Raw genomic sequence first — 22720 nt, forward strand, 5'->3', positions numbered from 1 at the left:
TGCCAGCTTTGCCATCAGGAGGTGGAGTCGGAGGAACACTATATATGTCGTTGTACTGTCTACTATGAGATCCGAGGGAGGTACAACTACCTGTTCTGTGAAGGCTTTGGACCTTTGTGTCGGATCATGGACTTAGAGGACCAAAGGTGCTTAGGGCTCTTCATACTTGAGCTTAGACGCCACAGAGAGAGCCTATTGAGGGACAGGAGGGCAGTGGGACCAGAGCCACCTAGACAGAGAGCCCTCACAGATTTGTTCAGAGCCAACAATGTAACCCCACCAGCCTCTACTCCTCCATCTACAGGCCTACCTTGCAAACCACCCTCCACCCTGGATAGAGCCATTGCCATCTGTAGAGCGAGACGTCCACGACCACGAGGATCGCGTCCATGACTCCCTCACCATCGGCAGATTCGAGCCATCATTGCCCACCACCGGAGGAGTTTACCGCACAATTCAACGGTTCAGCTTTCAGCTCTTAGCTCTCTTAGGATGTTACTATTTTCATTCTTTCTTTCATACTTGTTATGATGAGACATCATCATCATCAGTTGTACCTTGTTTTGGTCTCATGGGCCATTTCGGCCTTTAGGAGATGTTAATCTCTCTCTCTCTCTCTCTCTCTCACTATATGTATATATATATATATATATATATATATATATATATATATATATATATATAAATTCCTCAGTTTTGGTGTCAGGAATCAAAGCTGGGATCTGCCTTGAGCAGGCCTAGTTGCAACCACTTGGGCTAGATCCTGCTGGCTACTTTTTCAATTACTTAAGTGAGAGATGAACGCTTCTATTACTTCCTAAGTTATGGTGTCAAGAATCAAAGCTGGGATCTGCCTTGAGCAGGCCTAACTTGCAACCACTTGGGCTAGATCCTCCTGGCTACGTTTTCAACTACTTAAGTGGGATATGAAAGCTTCTAACAATCAACAAAGAACAAGAAGTTGATAATCTACCAGCGGTTCAAACTGCTTGTTTAGGAATTTCTCTCGGCTCTCCAATTTGTCCAAAAAAAATGATATATCATCTTCCACTCTACAAAGTAATAAATTCACCAAATCAAAAGTCTTGAGATACTCTTTTTCATAAGACCTACACACTGAAGGTATTAAAAAATGTGATCTCAAACACACACACACTCTCTTTTTCTATTAATATTCTATCAATAGTCATAGTTCATTGATAAATATTAAGAATATTATCAATACTTCTAAAAATCTTACAGAAATATAATTTATTTCAGTATTTTATACTATTATATGTTAATAATAATACTAGTGTTTGCCATATCTATTATCTAACTTTCAATTAGAAAAGTAAAATTTACATAATAGTGAGAGAGAAAATATAATTAAAATTATAATTCATATTATATATGCAAAATATACTATTTTAGTATATTTTATCAATAAAGTCATTTTTAACCTACACTAATAGTCTAATTTCTTATATTCAATATATATTGCAATTTATACACAAGCCGTTACCCTCAAGAAATGGCTTTCTTGTGATCAACCTCATTACCTTTGCAATTGAGTGCAACAACTTGATAAGCTCTCTGACATCTCCTGAAAGCCAGAGAAAAGATATCCACTATTTCTTTCACATGAGAATGCTTGTAAAACATAAGGAACACATGAAAAAGATACCCCAAGCATTGAAATATTGCAAAGAACATAAATTGGCCAGGTAGATCTGATATTGGTTTAGCAAGGAGGTTGTAAGGTGATACCAAAAGCAAGAGCATCCACAAGAAAATGGGCTAGCAAGAACATAGGATTTTTACTATGGAAAAGGAATAGGACGACTCAGGATAGGTGGCTTTTCTTACAATCAATAAGATAAGAAGAGGTTTCTTTGAGCAGCCCCCGTCCACCCTGATTCACGTGCCTCTTTCTCTCCTCCTCACAATGGCTCCTGTGCACACGCAGCCCTACCATGCCTGCCCTTCCTTCCGTGTGCAGCACCTCCCCCCAAAGTGCCTTTATTTGGCACGCAGTCCCCTTCTTCCCCTCTTCGTGCCTTTATTTGGCACGCAGTCCCCTTCTTCCCCTCTTCGTGCCTTCAGTGCCTGCTGCCCACCTTTCTCCTTCTGCCTGCCTGCCTTCCTCTTTGTACCTGCCTGTCTTTCTAAGCCCACCTCTCTCTTTCTCCTGGCTTCAATCTCTGCTTGCAGGGTTCTGTTTTGCTCACCATAATGGCCAAGCTCCTGTCAGTCCCCTCGAATCTCACCTGAGGCGGCCCAGACTGTGTCAACCAAATGGCAACTCTTCACGCATATAGTCCGGGAAGTTTGCAACCTCAACCCATACAGGGCAGTGATGCCGTATAAGACTTTGATAGTCCTTGTTTGGGGACCAGGGCATAGCATGTACCATTTGTCTCCCATAAAACAGGGGAGAGAACTCAAGAAGCCTCTGCTTGCATGAAGCATCTGATAAATGCACCTCATAAAAGCCTCTGGAAGCAAAATACACTCCCTCTACAAAGCATCCTCCAAGGATGGACTTAATCCACTGCGCGACATCGCTGGCCACAGGGATTCTTCCTGGAAAGAATATTATAACCGCAGTTTGAGACAACTTTCTGAGAGGGTTTACCAGGGACGGCAACTTCAATTTGTAGGTGACCTCTGGAATCGGTTTGCCCCATTCCTGTCGTGACTGTTGAAAGTCATCCTTAAGGGTATCAAACACATACTGAGCTTCCAACGTAAATGCATCATCTTGTAAAGCCGACTCTGATAGGCGGCGCTTAGCATCTGCAGATCTTTCTTTTCGGGCATATGTACAAACATCTAAAGCTGAAGCCATTGATAGAACCACGGAAAGGGAAAGGCTGTGAAAAGGAACAGGCTGACACACACACAGACGCTGCTATGCACGCACTCAGGCGCTGCAGCTTGCAAACTGAAGAAAGAGGGGAAGCGAAGGAGGAATGGAAGGAAACACGCAAACAGCAGGATCAAAACGAGCAGTTGAGCAGGCAGACAGCAATAACAGAAAAAACAAGGGACACTCAGTACACTGATTACATACAAGACAGAAACGACAGAAAGGAGAAGGCGGAAGTGCAACGGCAGCAGGAACAGGAGACGGCACGATGCACGTGCACAGTCTCGCTGGCGTCTCTTCTCTCAAACGCACACACACAAACACACACACTTTTTTTTTTTGTAAAGCTTCATGTCATTAATTACAGGTGGGAAACCTCAAAACGAGGAAAACCCACCAAAAAGACCATATACAAGGAAGACCAGTAGAGTGTTCACTATGTTCAGTGTGAACATAGTTAAACATCTAAAAACAATCTGTAAAAAGAGCATACAAAGATGAGTCAATCTCATGAAGAGAGAGACAGTCATATAAAGATTGCTGAAGAGAGGAACGGAAGAATGAGTAAGCATCCAAATGAGGCCCAGCAAAAACTATCCTGTTGCGAAACTGCCAGGTAGTCCATAAAGCCCAGTAGCGAATCCAATCAAAGAAGACTTTATAGGATCTAAGGGGTGAAGGGAGAAGACCGAAGATCCAAAAGTATTTCCCAAAGGGTGCCTGTCCGAAGCGGGCTCTCAAATCCGATCCAATAAAGTCCTGGTGAGAGGACAACTCCACAAAAGATGAAAGACTGTCTCTTGAGAAGCACCACAACTATGACAAGTTGAAGGTGCCAAATGTCGCCTAGCCAAGAAAAGGCCGACTGGCAAGACTCCAATCAAGCATCTCCATAAAAAAAGTCTCATTTTCAAAGGAAGACTGCATTTCCAAGGAGAATGAAGCCGCTGTTTCCACCAAGCCTGACTTTTATGAAGATGCCAAATCTGATTCGCATGTTCTTGAACCCAAGAGGCAGGTAACAAGAGATGATATATTGAATGAACCGAAAGTTTAGCCATTGATAAAGGGCCTCGTGCACGTTGTTCTCTTCTAAGACTCCAATCAACCAAACGATCAGAAGGATCCAAATCTGCAATTGGTTCAAAAGGAGCAAGAAGCTCTCGAATAAGCTGCCAGATTGATCTATAATGCATCCCCAAACCAAATTTTCTGGCGGCAACCACAAAAGAAAGCACATGGCCACCAGCATCCAAAACATCATCAATAAGATAAACCCCTTTCTTTGAAAGGAAATATGCCTTCCTAGGCTCACGTAGAGCCAAGGGTACATCAAAAGCCTTTGACCAATGAATACTCTCAAGGCGAAGCGAAGAAGATTGCGCATTAAGCCTGGGATTCCAAAAAAGATATTGCGTAACCTATTTCCAGGCAAAAATTAACTTAGATGAAAGAGGGCAGCCGACAATTTTGCCATCGAAATGGCTGAAAATTGCATCCCAATACGTAACAGTCCACTTTCCAAAAGCAGGTAAAGACATAGACATACACATATGACCCAACATAATAGCCCATGGCTGGCGCTGTTGGACAAATTCCAACAGTAAAGTGGATTTACGAGCAAGCACATGAAAATGAATATTCAATATGTTCAAGCCACCATGTATCTTTGGAGAACACATCTTTGGCATTGACAAAAGACGAAGACCCTTTTTACGATGTTGAGTTTTCCACACAATTGCCATTGCCACAGACATAAACCGATCTATATCAGCTTTCCTCCACATAATCAATGGAAGAAAGAACTGTATGTAAGCCATTACAATAGCCTGCACTATCCTGAGACGTACATGAAGAGGCCAAGTGGAAAGCTGCCAATAATCAATTTTGCGATTCAATTTTAGCATAACCCATTGAATCATTTGTGAAGATGACAGCTGCCAACCCAAAGGGTAACCCAAATGACGAACGATATGTCCACCAGGAGGTATTCCACTGGGCCACAATACATGATGCCATTGCTGTACATTAAGCGCAAGCAAGGTAGATTTACGGAAATTCACTTTCAAACCAACTGGCAGCAGCCAGACCAAAAAGTTCCAAAGCCTCCATTAATCTCTGAAGATCTTGTTGTGTATTCTTGGGCATAAAAAAAGAATCATCAGCATAAGCCTGAGCCAGGAAAGTATGCCCAGCAGGAAGCTATAAGCCATGCAATTCATCAGTAGCTTGCAGAAAGTCCAAGTAGCAAAGAAAAGGATGTGTGGCAATAGCAAACAACAAGGAACTAAGCGGACAACCCTGGCGAACTGAACGTCCAAATTTCCAAGAATCCGATAGAGAAGAGCTCAAAATCAAAGAAGCATCACTGTCATTATAGAGCCAATACACAATATTTTGCCACTTTGCACCGAAACCAAGATAACTCATAGTCATAGCTATATAGTCCCAATGCACAGAATCAAAAGCTTTCTCGATATCAACCTGCAAAATGAGTACATCCTGCTTAGTGTATTTGGCATATTCAATGGCAATATAAGCATTAGCCAAATTATCATTGATTTGCCTCCGAGGCACAAAACCATATTGCGCAGGATGCAAACCATCATGTAAAAATCCTTTAATACGATTTGCCAACATCTTAGTCAGAAGCTTATAGATGACAGGCATAAGAGTAATGGGCCTCCAGTCAGAAAAAGCTTCACAAAGATCCCGTTTAGGGAAAAGCTTAACCAATCCTTCTTTCCAAGAAGATGGTAGTACATCATTTGCCCAAGCTTCATTGATCATATACAGCAATGATTGTTCCAGCTGAGGCCAAAAAGCATGGAAAAATTCCACTGTCAATCCATCCCATCCGGGAGATTTCCATCGACCCATTGAACGTAAAGCATCTTTGAGTTCAATATCAGTGAACGGAGATTCTAATTCCAAAGCATCCTGTGGAGAAATAATGGGCCGAACATGATACAATAAAGCATAACGAGCATTAAGTATGTCAGGTGAAGTAGTTGGCGGTTTAGCAAAAAGAGCTGCAAAATGCTGACTAGCAATATATGAGAGCTCCGACAAGGAATGAGTCCATTGACCATCAGATTTTTTCACCCTTCTGATGCATTCCTTTTGTCTTGAAGCATGTAGATTTTTGAAAAAATCTTTGGAAGAGCAACCCTTATCTATGATAGCTCGATATCGCGAACGTGTCAACCATTTTTGCAATTTTCTCTGATCATTTAGCATGAGGAAATGCTTAGCCTGCATTAAAGATTCTTGTTCATTGGTATTTAAAACCCGAAACTGAGCAAGATCGGCCATAGATTGACATGTTTCTTTAGCCTGCAAGATCCGATCCCGCAAGTCGGCCATGTTATAACGACCATAATCACAGATCACAGCCTGCATGCGCTGAACAAATTGAAACCAAGTAATGTCAATATCCTCATGCATTTGAAGGGACAAAGGCTCAAGGGCTTGCAAAACCATTTCCTTGAAATCAGCATGCACAAGATAACTGTTGTTTAAAAGCAACAGCCTATGTTTCTGAAGAATAGAAACATCTTGTGGCATATCAAAATAAAGGCCTAACCATAAAGGAGAATGATCAGACAGTAACATGGAATGATCAATCCATAGCTTGCAAACAAAATCATCGTATTGGTCAGCATGTAACAAGTACCAGCGATCCAAACGTGTCCAGATATGTGGAAAAGCATTGTGATTAAAAGTAAACCCTTGCAGATGAGGGAATACATGCTGCCATAGGTCCAAAATATTGCAGGAAGAGAGCAAATCATTCCATGTTCTGCGTTCAGCTCCAAGCATATGAGTTCTTCCAGTGGAATTAAATTCAGGAGATGGAGCATTATTAAAATCTCCACAAAGGAATGCATTATGGAGCCAAGGATATGCCAACATTTGTGACCATATATTTGCCCAGTCAGCTGAGCTTTGTGGTGCATAAATTGCTGCAAATTCATAAATTTGTCCATACAACAAGCATTGAATGACCATCCATCTGCCAGCAGAATCATTGTAGGCCAACATTGGTTGCAGATCATGCTTAACAAGCATAAAAACTCCCGAGTAATGCTGAGTGCCCGCATAAAATATATCATAACCAGCAAAGTGACCTGATTGACCCACTAAGGTATGCTGATTGTGTTCTTGCACACACACCAGATGAGGTTGCATTTTATGTACATAGTGCCAAAACAATCTAAATTTACCAGGATCACAAAGTCCTCTAATATTGTACGAAAGACATTTTATTGGAGCATCAAACATCAAATCTGTACAAAGGTATATACAATGAACAGCCAGCAAAATCAATGCTGCATAACAACAACTGAATCAGGGAGAGAACCTTCGCCCTGAATCAAGAGAGACTCATGCATATTCGTATCAACACACATATCCAAAGCATTTACATCGGTATCCATACTCGAGGAAGCACCTCGAACTACATCCGACCATATTCTAGAAAGCATGGTCGATGAAGTGGAAGACTGTGCAATAGTGGCAGATGCAGTCCAATTACGTGAAGGAACGGGAGCACGACGAACCATAGTAGCTTTTTTCAGAGTTTTCCATTCAGCCGAAGATATTTTATCTTTTCCTTTATCCTTAGGTTGATTAGGCACGGCCAAAGAAGAAACAACTTGTGGAATAACTTTAGCTTTTCCTTTCTCTTTCTCCTTTTGAGTATTTCGAGTGGCTTGATTTGTTGGTATCTCCTTAACTTGAGTTGACTGCACATTCGCTGAAATGGGAGGTACAGCAGATAACGGCGGAGGATGCAGCAGAGAAGGACATTCAGAAGCCATATGCCCAAACTTATGACAAGTGAAACAAGCACCTGCAAAGACTCCCCAATTTAATTTGAAGTAACGTGCACCCATGCCACGCATATTTTCTACTTCAACAGCAATTGCAGGTGGTTGCTCATGGTCCGTATCCCACAAGATGCAAAATCTGTTTTTGTTTCCTGTAGGACGAGGTGCACAAACCACTTTGCCCAGAGTGGCTGCAAATGTTCCCTCAAATATTCTGGAAAATCCACGACCTCAACCCAAACAGGACAACGATGCCTAATCAAGGACTGATAGTCATTGGTCGGGGACCAAGGTAACACATGTACCAACTGTACACCAAACATAAGGGGAGAAGTTTCAAGCATCTGCTGCTTATATTGACCATCGGACAGTAATACATCATAAAAACCCCTTGCTGCAAAGTGAACTCCATCTACAAAGGGTCCACCTAGAATGGACTCAATCCATTGAGCTACTTCTTGCGCAGAAGGCATTTTACCCGAAAAGAAGAGAATAATCCCTTTCTCTGAGTATCTACGTAGAGGAGACACAATCGTCTTAATCTTGTAACTGACAGAAGGAGGAGGGTCCTTCCATTTGACACGACTGTCTACAAAGTCCTCACATAAAGCCTCATATACAAACTGTGCATCCGACGAATCTTGCTTAATCATGGTGACAGATTCAATTGCAGCATGCTGCCTCTTGTTACTGTCTGCTGCATTATCCCGGTGAGCATAGGTCATAACAGTCTCAGACATGATTGCAAGAGTAAAGTCTGTACAACACTGCTAAACAACTTTTTTTTTTCGGAAGGCTGTATGCTGTATACTGGAACCTTTAAAATTTCTGAAAAGGAAGACGAAACTCTTCGCCCACGAGTGTAGTGATTGCCATGTGCGTAGAAGAAGCTGTCGGCAAGCCAATACGCGAAGAAGAGCTCCTTTGTAATCCTCCAACGCACCTCTCACCTCCTTTTCACACACACACACACACACACACACAGAAGCAGATTACCCCACACACACGCACACACACAGATAGTCCTATACAGGTCGCAGAAGACAGGAGGAAGAGCAGATTAACGATGAGAAGACAGCGCAACTGGGAACAAGAGAAGGGAGCGAAGAGAGCTATAGGGCCGACACAGTTCAGGAAGGAACCCGACACAGTCCAGGAAGGAACCCGACACAGTCCAGGAAAGGGCGCCTCACCACACGTGCTCACCCAGAGGGGGCGAGCGAGTCGTCTAGGGAGAAGTCGAGCAGGTCGAGGGAGCAGGCCGTCTCGCTTCTCACATGCTTCACCACACAAACACACACACACCAAGTTTAGACATGATTTGAGAAACATAATCCCACTGCACCGTATCAAATGCCTTTGCCACATCCACCTGCATGACCAAAACATCTTGAGCAGAGTATTTTGCATATTCCATTGCAATGAGAGTATTGGAGATATTATCATGTATATGCCTTCTTGGAACAAAACCATATTGCTGCCTGGGATGAAGTCCATCATGAAGGATATCCTTTATCCGGTGTACCAGCATTTTAGCAATAAGTTTATATATAACAGGCATCAAAGTGATAGGCCTCCAGTCATCCATTGTTTCACACAGAGGTTTTTTGGGCAGAAGCTTAACCAGACCATGTTTCCAAGCTGAGGGAAGATGTTTATGCTGCCAGGCTACATTAACGAGCTTCAAGATTGGACCCTTCAATTCAGCCCAGAAAGCTACAAAAAATTCAACTGTCAAACCATCCCAACCTGGGGATTTATGTTTACCCAAATGCTTGAGGGCTTCATCCAATTCTGTATCCAAAAAGGACATTTCCAGCATTGAAGCTTTTTGCAAAGAAACAATAGGAGAAACAAGCTCAATAAATTTGCTCCGAGCCAATGCAGCCTGAGATGTAGAAGAAGATGGTAGAGAAAAAAGAAGCCGAAAATGATCCAGGCATTGTTTTTCTAACTGAGATAGAGACTGGGTCCAAAGACCATCCGATTTCCTGACTCTCATGATAGATTGACTTTGTCTGTACGTGTGTAAATTTCGAAAGAAAGATTTCGAGGAGCAGCCCTTATCCAGCATAGGTTTAACTCTAGCCCTTGTCTGCCATTTGGAAAGCTTGCGTTTATCATTAGCATCAATTATGGAAGAAGCACAAGACAATGAATTCTGTTCAGAAGCAGAAAGAGACCTTTGATGGCTAATCTGTACCAAGGACTGCTTGTATGATTTTGCCCACTGGATATGCTGTCTAGTTTCTGCCATGTACCATCTTCCATATTCCTTCATGACATTTTGAATACGATGTATAAAGGAGTTCCAAGCAAAATCCAGATCCTCCCGAGCATGAGCTAACAATGGCTTACAAGCCAATCTGATCATTTGCTGGAATTTTTCATGAGAAAGATATAATTGATTAACCTGCAAGTGTCTGACTAAAGAGAGCTGAATGTCGTCCAGAGGCATACCAAAAGAAAGGTTGAGCCAGAGTGGAGTATGATCAGATAGTTGTTGAGAATAATCAGTCCACATTTGACATGTATAATCATCATATTGCTGAGCATGAATAAGATACCATCTATCAAGCCTGGCCCAATATTCTGTAAAAGCATTATGATGATATGTGAATCCCAAAACCGAAGGGTGAATTGCTGTCCATAAATCTGCAGTATGAAGAGAAGAATTCATATGTTCCCATCGCTGGATTTCAGAGGCAATCATATGGGATTTATGTGTGGTATTGTCTTTCCAGTGAGGGGAATTATTAAAATCACCACAAAGTAGAGCATTTGAAGACCAAGGATATTGGTTAATGGAGTCCCACATTTGAGCTCTGGAAGCTGAAATTTGATAAGCATACAAGGAGCCTATTTCAAAAATCTCTCCATTGATCATGCATTGGATAATCATCCATCGGCCATAAGGATCATTAAAAGCTACACATGGCTGCAGATCATGTCTGGCTAAAATGCACAGCCCAGAGAAATGTCCAGATCCTGCATAAAATATATCGTAGCCTGAAAAGAACCCATGCTGGCCAGCAAAAGAATGCTGATTATGCTCTTGCAGACACACCACATCAGGATGAGTATTGTTTATATAATGCCATAGGAGTCTCCATTTGTGCTGATTACAGAGGCCCTGTATATTATAAGAAAAACATTTAAGAGAAGTACGCATGAAAATATGTACAAGAGATGAGCAATCCTCAAAGAGAAAGGGAGGCATCAAGCCTCTGCCATTGCCACAGGGTCTTGCTGACCCTCAAAATCCAATTCCCTGACTAAATCATCTTCTTCACAAAGTGGAATACCCTTCTTAACTGCATTGACCCATGCTTTTGAGATGGGGCTGTCCGAAGAGGTAGAAGGTTGGCCAGGAGATGGAGCAGAAGCATCCCAATTGCGAGATTGGAGAGGTCTTTGTTTGAGAGGCACCGTCTTCTTTGCATTCTGCCAACCCTCGTGAGAAGATGAAATATTTTCCACTAGCTTGCTTTTTCCTTTATCCTTATTTTGGGCTAAATTGGCTTGGTTCCCTGTAGGAAGTGAAGGCTTTGCTCCTTTAGCTTCAATCTTTTCCACATAAGTCTTTTGACCTCCTTTATTAGATGGTGGAGGAATGGCAGCTGGAGGAGGCGGATGAAGGATTGAGGGACACTCCGAAGCTAGATGCCCGAACTTGTGACAAGAGAAACAAGCTCCGGCAAAAATGCCCCATTTCAAAGTGAAATATTTCTTTCCCAAATTAACACCCTCAATCTCAACTGCAATAGAAGAGGGGGTTGGTCTATCAGTATCCCATAAAATGCAAAAACGATTTTTGTTACCTGTGGGACGAGGGGGACAAATCACTTGTCCCAAAGTCATCGCTAAGCCTGGAAGCTCTGTTCTCATATAATATGGGAAATCAACAACTTCAACCCATACAGGGCAGTGATGTTTGATGAGATTTTGATAATCCTTGTTAGGAGACCAGGGCATGACGTGCACCATTTGACGACCAAAAAATAAAGGGGACATTTCCAGCATCTTTTGTTTTGTCAATACATCCAAGAGATGAACTTCATAAAATCCTCTGGAAGGCAAAATAGACTCCTTCTACATAGCATCCACCTAGGAGAGAATTCACCCATTGTCCCACATCATTAGCCGAGGGTATTTTACCTGGAAAAAAGATGATGACTGCAGTTTGAGAGAGCTTCTTCAGAGGATGCACAAGAGAAGGTAACTTCATCTTGTAAGTGAGTTCCGGAGCAGGTAGTGTCCATTCTCTTCTACTTTGTTGAAAATCCTCATTCAACATGTCAAACACATAGGAAGCATCTTCAGATGAAGGAGCTATGGGGGGCAGAGATTCCCTTGATTGTCTTTTAGGTTCAGGAGAAAGAGCTCTCTTGACATAATACTTGCTTGATTCTGCCATCGAGACCAATCGATTCAGCAGGAAGACACAGATCAGGAAAAAAGGGGGAACAGCACTATTGGAATGCAATCTTACAAGGAGAGGAAAAACGTAGAGCTAAAGCGACTTATACAGAAGGGGAAAAACAGAGAGTTGAAGCGACTTATACAGAAGGGGAAAAATAGACCTGTAGCGAGTCACAGCGCATACGCACACACACACTCACTCCTATACACGCACTCAGGTCGAAGAAGAGATGAAAAAGAGCAGATTGGCGATGAGGAAAAAGAGCATCAGGGTAGCCTCAGAAGGTCGCGTAGATTACTGCAGGGCTGACACAGTATAGGCTACAGGGCCGATACAGTCCTGGGACAATCGCCTCACCACATGTGCTCTCACACGAGCAGGCGAACAGGATGAGGGAGCAGACGAGCAGGTCGACAGAGCAAGGGAGCAAGTCGAGAGCAGTCGAGCAGGTCTTCGGCGGCCTCCAACCCAATATACACACACACACACACACACACACACACACACACAGACACACACACACACACATATATATACACACACACACACACATAGCTTTATTTCAATCTTCATTTGTGTCCGATAAGATTAGCTTGTGTGCATTGTCTATGGCACGGGCCTCATCTTGTGCCACAGTGTTCGCACTTGAAGGGCGGCCGTGAGAGACAACCCGCCACTCCTAGCAAAAGGTTGGCCAAGGCCGAGGAATAGGCTGTGTCACTTGGGGAGCACGTTTGCGCCGCCTCCTCTGACCCCTAGCCCTAGGGCAATCCCGCGCAAAGTTGCCCACCTGCTGACAGACCCAGCACTCATTAAGTCTGCCAGACAACTCCATACATTGCTTCAAGGAACCAGTATGTCCCGAAAACATCACAAAATCCTCAAAGGTTTCACTGTCACGACCCAACACCATAACCCTGGGAACAGCTCAATCTCGAGGTAGTGATTACTGCCTCGGTAAAAAAGTGGGAAAACATGGGATGGTGGGCACCTGTAGGACCAGCCCAAAGGCCCCAATGGCCTCCAACAATGGCCAATAAGCATGAGGAAGACCTAGGAATCTGAGTGTGATAGGGTAACGGTTCTGGTCTTCTTCTATAGGGTCGAAGTAGCTAGTGTACGGTAGGAAGAAAATCTTCCTTGGCCCCAAAGGGAAGGGGCTGCCCTTGAGCACTTGTAACTTCCTGAAAGGGGGCCCCGGTGGTGTCGCAAAACACTTGACCATTAATGTAATTAAACACTGAAATCAGCCACATCCTTAACACATATCCATCATCACTTTGCATAAAACATAAAAGCTGGACAAAACCATAGTGGTTGCATACTTTAGGTATGGTGCAGTACGGTACGGTATGCATACAAGAATGTAAAATATGCATCACGATAAGTAGTTTAAGTACGTTCACTTTTTAAAATAATGTATATATAATAAAATATATATATTATAAACCATTCATAGTTTAGCAACACTACTAAACAAAATTGCGCAAAAAATAATTGAAATTCAAACATCTATGCTCTAAAATGTCAAATGAGTTGTAAGCATACAACATGAAGTCCTTCTGAATCTGAAATCTTAGTTGAAACACTAATAGCCATATGGCCATCACAAAATAATATGACATCATACATGTTTGATCATAAATCATGAAAGTACAAAGCTAGTAGCATCAGTAGCTACAAGCTGAATATGTGACTAGTCAGTGGTCACTACTAAAGTAAATACTGATACGATAACCACTAGCTAGTGAGAGTGACTAGTCACCACAAGCCCACTGGCTAATAAATCAAGTCTCATGAATCACCACTCACTCATCATCATCCAGCCTGAAGATGAGAATGATGAGTAGTCTCCATCTGTGAGGAAATTCCCATCAAATCATATAGCGGCTCTCTCGCTCAACCACATCACCTAGGACATCAGTAGAGCCAATATCTCCTCAACAATGGTAGAGGATCCAGGTCTCTCCTCTAGAAGAATTTTCATCTGGTGTTCTCCATCGTCTCTATCGATCACTCCAACGGGGGCAAGGGAATCACTAGGGAAGCAAAGAAGATGGAAGCAAAGGGAGGAAAAACCAGCAGGAACTAAGGCAGCAAATGGAAAATGGGCAGTGGGACCCTTAGGGCATCACTCAAGAAAAGATATGATATCACCTGACTGCACAGAGATGTTTTTTTAAAGGTCTGTTTGCAATCTTTTAGATTTACAGGAACTGCATTGTTTTTTTATTTCGAATGTAAACGACTTACAGTAGAGGAGATAAATATACCTTTTTACCGGTATGTATACTTAAAGATGGTAAATATATTCATAAAAACATGTAAGATAAACCAATTTTTACTACCCTCATCAGGTTTTTAAAAGATTACTACTTTACATCCATTAAAACTTACAGAATGTAGATGCTGGGCCTCATTTAAATGTGATCGCCAATCTTTTCCATCACTTCCCTGCAGAGTGGTCACACCAAGTAATACGTGAATATCACACATAACGACAACAGTTTGAGAAAGGACCTTGCCAATCCTTATACATGTACTGTACAACTTCTGAGGCCTTGGGCTTGATCAAAAGGTTGACTTTAGACGACCTATTGACTGCCTATGACCTGATCCCCTTTGGGATCAGGTCATAAGGCAGTCAATAGAAGGTCTAGAGGGGATCAGGTCATAGGCAGTCAATAGAAGGTCTAGAGGGGATCAAGTCAAAGGCAGTCAATAGAAGGTCTAAAGTCAACCTTTTGGTCAAGTCAAAGGCCTCAAAAGTTGTGCAAACATCATCATCTTTTTGTACATTGAACACACACTTCGTCTCTCTCTCTCTCTTCTCTCTGTCTCATAATCATTAAAGTTTGCATCATTGTTCTTTATCACCCTTAGGGCTGAGGTCAAGTAAGCAAGGCTTCTGTGCATGCAACATCTTATTTGTTGGAAAATTTACACAATGCTCCATTCTCGTGTTGTTTCTATGGATGACGCATGTGCTCTATTACATAAGGCGCCCTTTATGAATCGTAGCCGTTGTGGTGAGCACTCGGCCACCCGGCAGTTCCCAATTTAGACACTAGATGGTGGCCAGATGGTTAGGAGATGGCTTATGTAGACAGTAGACTTGGCACTCTGCCAAGTAGTGCGCTATGTGCATTAGTGAGTACTGGACAGCAAACCAAGGACACACTATTCTTGGGTTGTGGGACCCGCTTGAGGGTCCAAACGATCTCAAATGGTCTTGGATGGTACTGTAATATGGTCCCACTCGGAAGATATGGTCGGTTGGTCATTTTGGACCAAGTCGTGGTTTGGCCAACATGGCCGATTTGCATCGATGCCGACCCTGCCTACTATATATAAACTAGTTTGGTTCATCATCGAGGTCATTGTGTTCAAGCACTCTTGTAAGCAAGACATCCTCCGTCCAGAGTCTGTCTAGATCGCCACAATCAAAGCTCCTTACCCAAAGCACACAAGTGGGCCTTGAAATGTTTTCTTTGAATTGGAAATCGGCAGGAAACCGCGAGCTCCCCGAACTGCGCCCCTCCTTCCTCCCTCGCTGCGCCCCTCCTTCTTCCATCGCCTGAATCATTCCCGTCCGCCTCTGCCTTCGCTTCCCTCCCTCATCGCTGCCCCCTCCATCTTCCTCGTATTTTCCTGAGCTCCCCGATCTGCGCCCCTCCTTCCTCCTTTGCTGCGCTCCTCCATCGCCTGAATCGTTCCCTTCCGCCTCTGCCTTCGCTTCCCTCCCTCTTCGCTGCCCCCTCCTCCTTCCTCGTTTTTTCCTTCGCTGCCCAATTTCGCTTCTCTACCTGCTTCGCCCCCTTTCCTCCTCCGCCTCCCCTCCTTGCCTTTGCCCGCCCTAGCCCTCCTGTTCATCGTTTCGCCTCCCCTCCTCTAATCGCCTCCCCTCCTTCCTCAGCGCAGCACTGTTGTGCTGCCCCTCCCCCGCCCCTCTTCATCTTTAAAATTTCAGCCTCTCCCCTTGCTTCCCTTTTCCTTTTTGCTGTACCCTTTTCCTCCCTCCTTTCCTTTCCTCCGCCTCAACGCCTTCCTCTTCCCCTTGGTTCGAATTGCTCCTCATCCGCGGCCTTTTTCTTCGATTAGCATCATGGCTAATCATTCTCCCCGGCCGGGCGAACCATTGTTTTCTCCGAAGCCGAGGGTCCTCTACGCCGAAATAGAGAAAAACTCCAAAACGACCCTCATTGCCAGAATCTTTGGATCTCACCCGTCCCGTCTCCAGGCTCGGGATTGGGTCCTGTCGGCTCTGACCTCCCACCTCGCTCTACACTTTCGAGATGTCAGGTTGCTTGGAAGAGGTTTCTTCCAAGTGGATTTTGATTCTGAGGAGACAGCCTTAGAGGTTTTGAAGGGCAGTCCTTTGCCATTGGGCCCTGAGGAAGATATTTTTTCTTCCCTACAACAGCTATTTTGACCCTGTTGAGGAAGACCGGAACCGCTTCCCGATTACTCTCAGATTTCCAGGTCTTCCGCGCGCATATTAGCCTATGTTAGAGGCCATCGGGTCTACCTTTGGGCTTGTTCTTCAAGTGCCCCCCCTCCACGCCTTGCCGACAACTTCTGCCCAGATGGTCACTGCCTCGGCGGATGCTGTCCCCAGGGTCATGGTTCTTGCCCGTGACATTGAGCTCTTTGACGACTATGTTTTGCTTCCGGGCCCTTGTGGCCCTTTGAAGCAACGTACGGAGATTGCCGGTAAACCCGATCAATGCCGGGTTTGTCACCAACAGGGTCACTTTGCTCGAGATTGTCCTCGGGCTCGAGGTCGCAGGAGGCCTCGTAAGCGTGCTTCTCAGGCGCCACCTCCCTTGGTTCCTTCCCGTCCTTCAGTCCGCCAGGTGTGGCGAGCTGTCTCACACGCCCGCCCCCCTCGTGCGATTGATGGGAAGGCCTCCTCGGATCATGTACAGATAGATGATGTTCTGGTCAGAGGGATGTGTGAGCTGATGCATCTTTGCAGAGAGATGATATCTCAGATCAGGATGATTTTGTTGAGTCCTCTCTACTTGTAGGGGGCGATATGCAAGATGTTCAGCATAGTGGGGATCATGTATTGCAGGATTTTCAGCATGATGCCATTGCCCTTGATGCCCCGCAGGGCGAACAGGTTTCTCGTACATATGCAGGTACTGTGCAGGGTCTCGGACAAGGGCATGTCAGTGGACTTTGCCCCGTGGATTTTCCTGTCCTCCAGCATTATGAGAGGCGTCCTCAGGCTGCCCATTGTCTTCTTAAATGGGGGGTCAAACCCTCTTCTCTTCCATGAGAATCGTCTCATGCAATGTTCAGGGCCATGGAGGGCTTCCGGCCCGTGGTAGGAAGCACCTTCTAAAGGACCAGCTTCACCCTGCTGTTACAGGAGGGTCTATGGATGTGCTTTTGTTGCAGGAACACAATTTGGATAGATCTCAGTGTGGCAAAACTGGTAAGATGCTTTCTGGCCACACCTTCTGGTCCTCGGCAGTTGGGACTAGAGGGGGTGTTTGTATTTCAGTGGCAGCATCTATTATACCTCATGTTATTGGGCACGGTGTTATCATCCCTACTAGAGCGCAGTGGATCTTGATCATGCATGAGGGTCAGAAATTGGGAATCTTGAATATCTATGCACCTAATGTGAGGTGTGAAAGGGTGGCCTTTTGGGACACCATTACAAATGTGATTCCCCAAGTTGATCATTGGATAGTGGGAGGAGATTTTAATATGGTTGAGCAACCTTCTAACAAGAAGGGTGGACGCGAAGGGGGTTTACACCCTTTGGAGCGAGCCTCATGGGAGAGGTTTACGCTTTCCTTTTTTGGCAGGGATTGCTGGACTGAGGATGATTTCCAGAGAAGGCCAAATTCCTTATCTTTCTCTTGGCATAACCGCCGCAGGAGCGGGGATGAGAGCATCTTTGCACGTCTGGACAGGTTTTATGTGGATGATTGGTCCTTGGACAGAGGAGGCACCATTGCTATTATGCCTGGCACCACCAAATCCGATCATTGCCCCGTCGTTTTGTGTCTCAGGGAGCCTGGGGCTCGCTCGGCCTCTCCCCGTGTCCGTATCCCTGACTCTCTTTATCTTGATGCTGACATTTCCCTTGAGATCAGAGAGATATGGAGATCTTGTGACGGTCCTGATCCTCGTCACAATATTGCGCTACCTCTTGAGAGGACCAGCCATCATTATCGTAGCACTGCCTTGTCTAAGAAGAAGGAGGCTCTGGACAAGGAGAGAGCTATTAGGCGTAGGATTGCTACTCTTCAGAGGGAACATAAAAAGCATCCACATGCGACTTGGATTACAGACCTCTTGACCACAATTAGAGCAGAGCTGCAGTTAACCATGGACAGGAGGGCTAAGTTCGCCTTTCATGCGAACGAGGCCTTTTGGACTCAGATGGGTGGCAGATGCAACAAAGAGTTTTTTTCTACATACAGGCCTTCCCATAGCAAGGATTCTGTGAGGTAGGGTGAGGTTCAGATTGAGCCTGATAAGGTGAGGGGAATTGCTTCAGAATTTTATCCGTCTTTGTTGACTGCAGAGGTGCCCTCTCCTCAGAGAGATGTGGCACGGCAGAAAGTTTGGGAGTGCATGCCCAGGCTCATTACAGATGCTGTGTTCTTCCCTGGATGCCCCTTTCTTGAAGGATGAATTCCTTCACGCACTGCATGCTCTTTCCGCCTCCCCTCCTTGCCTTTGCCCACCCTAGCCCTCCTGTTCATCGTTTCGCCTCCCCTCCTCTAATCGCCTCCCCTCCTTCCTCAGCGCAGCGCTGTTGTGCTGCCCCTCCCCTGCCCCTCTTCGCCTTTAAAATTTCAGCCTCTCCCCCCCCCCCCCCCCCCCCGCCCCTCTTTGCCTTTAAAATTTCAGCCTCTCCTCTTGCTTCCCTTTTCCTTTTTGTTGTTCCCTTTTCTTCCCTCCTTTCCTTTCCTCCGCCTCAACGCCTTCCTCTTCCCCTTGGTTCCGATTGCTTCTCATCCGGTTTCAAGTCGGCCTTTTTCTTCGATTAGCATCATGGCTAATCGTTCTCCCTCGGCCAAGCGAACCATTGTTTTCTCCAAAGCCGAGCTCGCGGTCCTCTATGCCGAAATAGAGAAAGACTCCAAAACGACCCTCATTGCCAGGATCTTTGGATCTCACCCATCCCATCTCCAGGCTCGGGATTGGATCCTAGCGGCTCTGCCCTCCCACCTCGCTTTACACTTTCGAGATGTCAGGTTGCTTGGAAGAGGTTTCTTCCAAGTGGATTTTGATTCTGAGGACGCAGCCTTAGAGGTTTTGAAGGGCAGTCCTTTGCCATTGGGCCCGAGGAAGATATTTTTTCTTCCCTACTCCAGCTATCTTGACCCTGTTGAGGAAGACCGGAACTGATTCCCGATTACTCTCAGATTTCCATGTCTTCCGCGCGCATATTGGCCTATGTTAGAGGCCATCGGGTCTGCCTTTGGGCTTGTTCTTCAAGTGTCCCCCCCCCTTCACGCCTCGCGGACATCTTCTGCCTAGGTGGTCACTGCCTCAGCGGATGCTGTCCCCAGGGTCATGATTCTTGCCCGTGACATTGAGCTCTTTGAGGACTATGTTTTGCTTCCGGGCCCTTGTGGCCCTTTGAAGCAACGTATGGAGATTGCAGGTAAACTCGATCAGTGCCGGGTTTGTCACCAACAGGGTCACTTTGCTCGAGATTGTCCTCGGGCTCGAGGTCGCAGGAGGCCTCATAAGCGTGCCTATCAAGCGCCACCTCCCTTGGTTCCTTCCCGTCCTTCAGTCCGCCAAGTATGGCGTGCTATCTCTCACACCCGCCCCCCTGGTGCGATTGATGGGAAGGCTTCCTCAGATCATGTACAGATAGATGATGTTTCTGGTCAAAGGGATATGTCAGCTGATGCATCTTTTTTGATCAGGATGATTTTGTGGAGTCCTCTGTACTTGGAGGGGGCGATATGCAGGATGTTCAGCACAGAGGGGATCATGTATTGCAAGATTTTCAGCATGATACCATTGCCCATGATGCCCCGCAGGGCGAACAGGTTTCTCGTACATATGCAGGCACGGTGCAGGGCCTCGGACAAGGGCATGTCAGTGGACTTTGCCCTGTGGATTTTCCCGTCCTCCAGCATTATGAGAGGCGTCCTCAGGCTGCCCATCGTCTTCTTAGATCGGGGGTTCAACCCTCTTCTCTTCCATGAGAATCGTCTCATGGAATGTTCAGGGCCTTGGAGGGCTTCCCACCCGTGGTAGGAAGCGCCTTCTAAAGGACCTGTTATGAAAAATGGGGAAGAGACAAAGACAAAACTGAAACTGAAATGAGAGCATAACTAGAAGGAAACACAAACCATAGACATACCTTGAGATGAGTGTAGACAAGACACAAGATTGATACTTTCATTGATGTGACACCCACAATATATAGGTGAGAAGTACAAGATTGAGTAGACTCACTTATGGGATAAATGTAGAGGTGCCACATGGCACTAGACTCAAGACACAAAGACTCAACTGAAACTAGACTAGAGAAATAGTACACCTAGTGTGCACTTATTTCCAACACCCTCCTTAAGTGGACACTAGGAGGAAGACAAAGACAAGACTATAACATGACAAAAGATAAGACCAAGACAGAGAGACTAGACAAGGATTGAGAGAGAAGCTAGAAGACAAGATGGACAAGACTAGAAGACAGACATAAAGACTGATAGACTGAGAGACAAGACATGAAAGACAAAAGATCCTGAGACACCTCTCCTCAAGTGATATCCTCATATGGGTCCACAAGGGTAGGGACAAGAGTGGATCATAGATAGACAGAGAGAGACAATCAGCCAGTAGAGTGGTCCCACAGAGAGAGAGACTTTCAGATAGACATGAGAGAGACTAACAAATAGAAGATAAATGGGGACATAGACAAAATGCCAAAGAGAATGTGGGTAGCTAATCCACAAAAGAGAGGCATATAGACTGATAGATAGAGTGTCAAAGACATGTGACAGGATAGACACACAGGATAGACACATAGACAGAGAGACTGACTGATTGTAGATAGATAGAAAGATGGACCTAGATGGATAATCCCTCCTCAAGGTCAATCCTCCTGCTAGAGTGGGTAATGCAAGGGTGCCTCTTGGATAGGGACAAGATAAGTCCATGTAGACAAATAGACATGATATTACCCCATGATCTACATCATTGGTGATCAATGGTGGTACATAGCATGAAAAACATAGATAATTATGAGAGAGATGGGAAGGTCTTACCAGATTTGGGAGTGTCTAATCCCGTACAAGATAGAGAAGTAAATGAAATTCAGAACTGAGATTTTTATTTTTCAAGAGATAGAGAGTAGACTAAAAATAGAACACAACATACACTTGATTTCTGCTTTAAATTTGCTGCTGCAGGTCTGGCTGGTCCAATGGACAGCTAACCCACATGTGAAGATGAAGAGGAAAATGGGAAATAAAGGGGGAAATGCCTTTTGCACAGATGTTGCAAATCAGGTCCAAAATTAGCATTGGAGTTTGCCTTCACAAAAGGAGGTGTCGAGCTGATGTCAAGAAGACTAGAGATCCAAAAATGACGAGTTGTTGCATGAGTTGAATGTCCAGGAGGTCCACGACTTGAGAAGACATGTTGATGAAGAAGAGAGTGCAGGGTTAGCAGCTGCATGTGCAGTACTAGAGGACAGGCCAGTAAGCTCAAGTAGAGAGGCGGCAGCAAGAAGGAGAAGACGTGCAGTTGTTGGCGCAGATCTGGAGTTGCACGGTGGAACAGAATCAACAGGCCGAGCAGAGACAAACGGGGCAGATTGGTATGGCGGGCAAAAAAAAACGCAACTATGGCTGCAGCAGACATTCGTGTATTTGGAGGTCGATGAGTTGAGGTTAAGATATCACAAAGCAAAGAAGCAAACTTTTTTTTTTTCCCGGAAAAACGATCCTTCTATTAGTTAATGAGAAAACGCCATCCTGAGGGGCTGCCGAAGAGAAGTCTGGCATCGAAACCACCGCCATCGCCGTGTCAGAGACCTGGATGGTCGCACTGCCAGGGACGTCCTCATATCCAAGGACCGGGCCGCTGTCCGTGGCCCAAGCCACCGCACCCCACGTCACCAGCATCTCACCTGGTGAGCCTGCAAAAACCATCCTGAGAGCGCGCTGCCAGACCTGCTGTGCCTGTGGGCAATCCCATAAGCAGTGCCGCTGCGACTCCTGTGCATGGCCGTACCGAGGGCAGGACGCTGGGTGTCTGCCAAAAGCTAGCCAAGCCCCCACAGCCAGTCCTCTATGCGCTATGAGCCAGAGAAAAAGCGTCACCTTCCGAGGCCGGAAGCTGCCCAAAGGCGCTGCCAGAAGGCCCTAAGAAAGGCAGGGGAGAGCCCCTGTCGCCGCCAATGCTCGGCCGCCGCCGGGGTGCTCGCTATCCTGTGCCTCTGAATCCGCCGCCCCAGTCTCGCTGTGTACTAAAAAAAGGGGATGCCTGGGCTGGTAGGGGCCGAGTAGGGATCTCGCCAAAACCACTCACCTGGATCCCACTGAAGGCGAATAAGAGGCCTGCTGTCCCAAGCCCATAATCTCCAAGAACAGTCCTCCCCTATCGAGGCCGGTGAGGGGT

At 45.3% G+C, this 22720-nt stretch overlaps 1 protein-coding gene across 7 annotated transcripts in view; it reads right to left on the reverse strand.

Annotated features, from left to right (window-relative positions):
- LOC147631292 (intraflagellar transport protein 57-like) overlaps nucleotides 1-22720 on the reverse strand; it is a 133641-nt gene that overhangs the window by 56610 nt on the left and 54311 nt on the right. For 6 of the 7 annotated variants that reach the window (XM_086809665.1, XM_086809666.1, XM_086809662.1 and 3 more), the window contains 3 exons: nucleotides 14504-14560; nucleotides 1542-1585; nucleotides 974-1052 (listed from right to left, as the gene is read on the reverse strand). In XM_086809665.1, the coding sequence (XP_086665791.1) occupies nucleotides 974-1052; nucleotides 1542-1585; nucleotides 14504-14560 (180 nt within the window). The remainder of the gene's footprint in view (nucleotides 1-973; nucleotides 1053-1541; nucleotides 1586-14503; nucleotides 14561-22720) is intronic. The other variant, XM_086809667.1, reaches the window with a different exon arrangement.

The sequence above is a fragment of the Cibotium barometz genome, chromosome 15 (assembly GCF_041138505.1).
Source record: "Cibotium barometz isolate CiBa-2024 chromosome 15, ASM4113850v1, whole genome shotgun sequence".
NCBI lineage: Eukaryota > Viridiplantae > Streptophyta > Polypodiopsida > Cyatheales > Cibotiaceae > Cibotium > Cibotium barometz.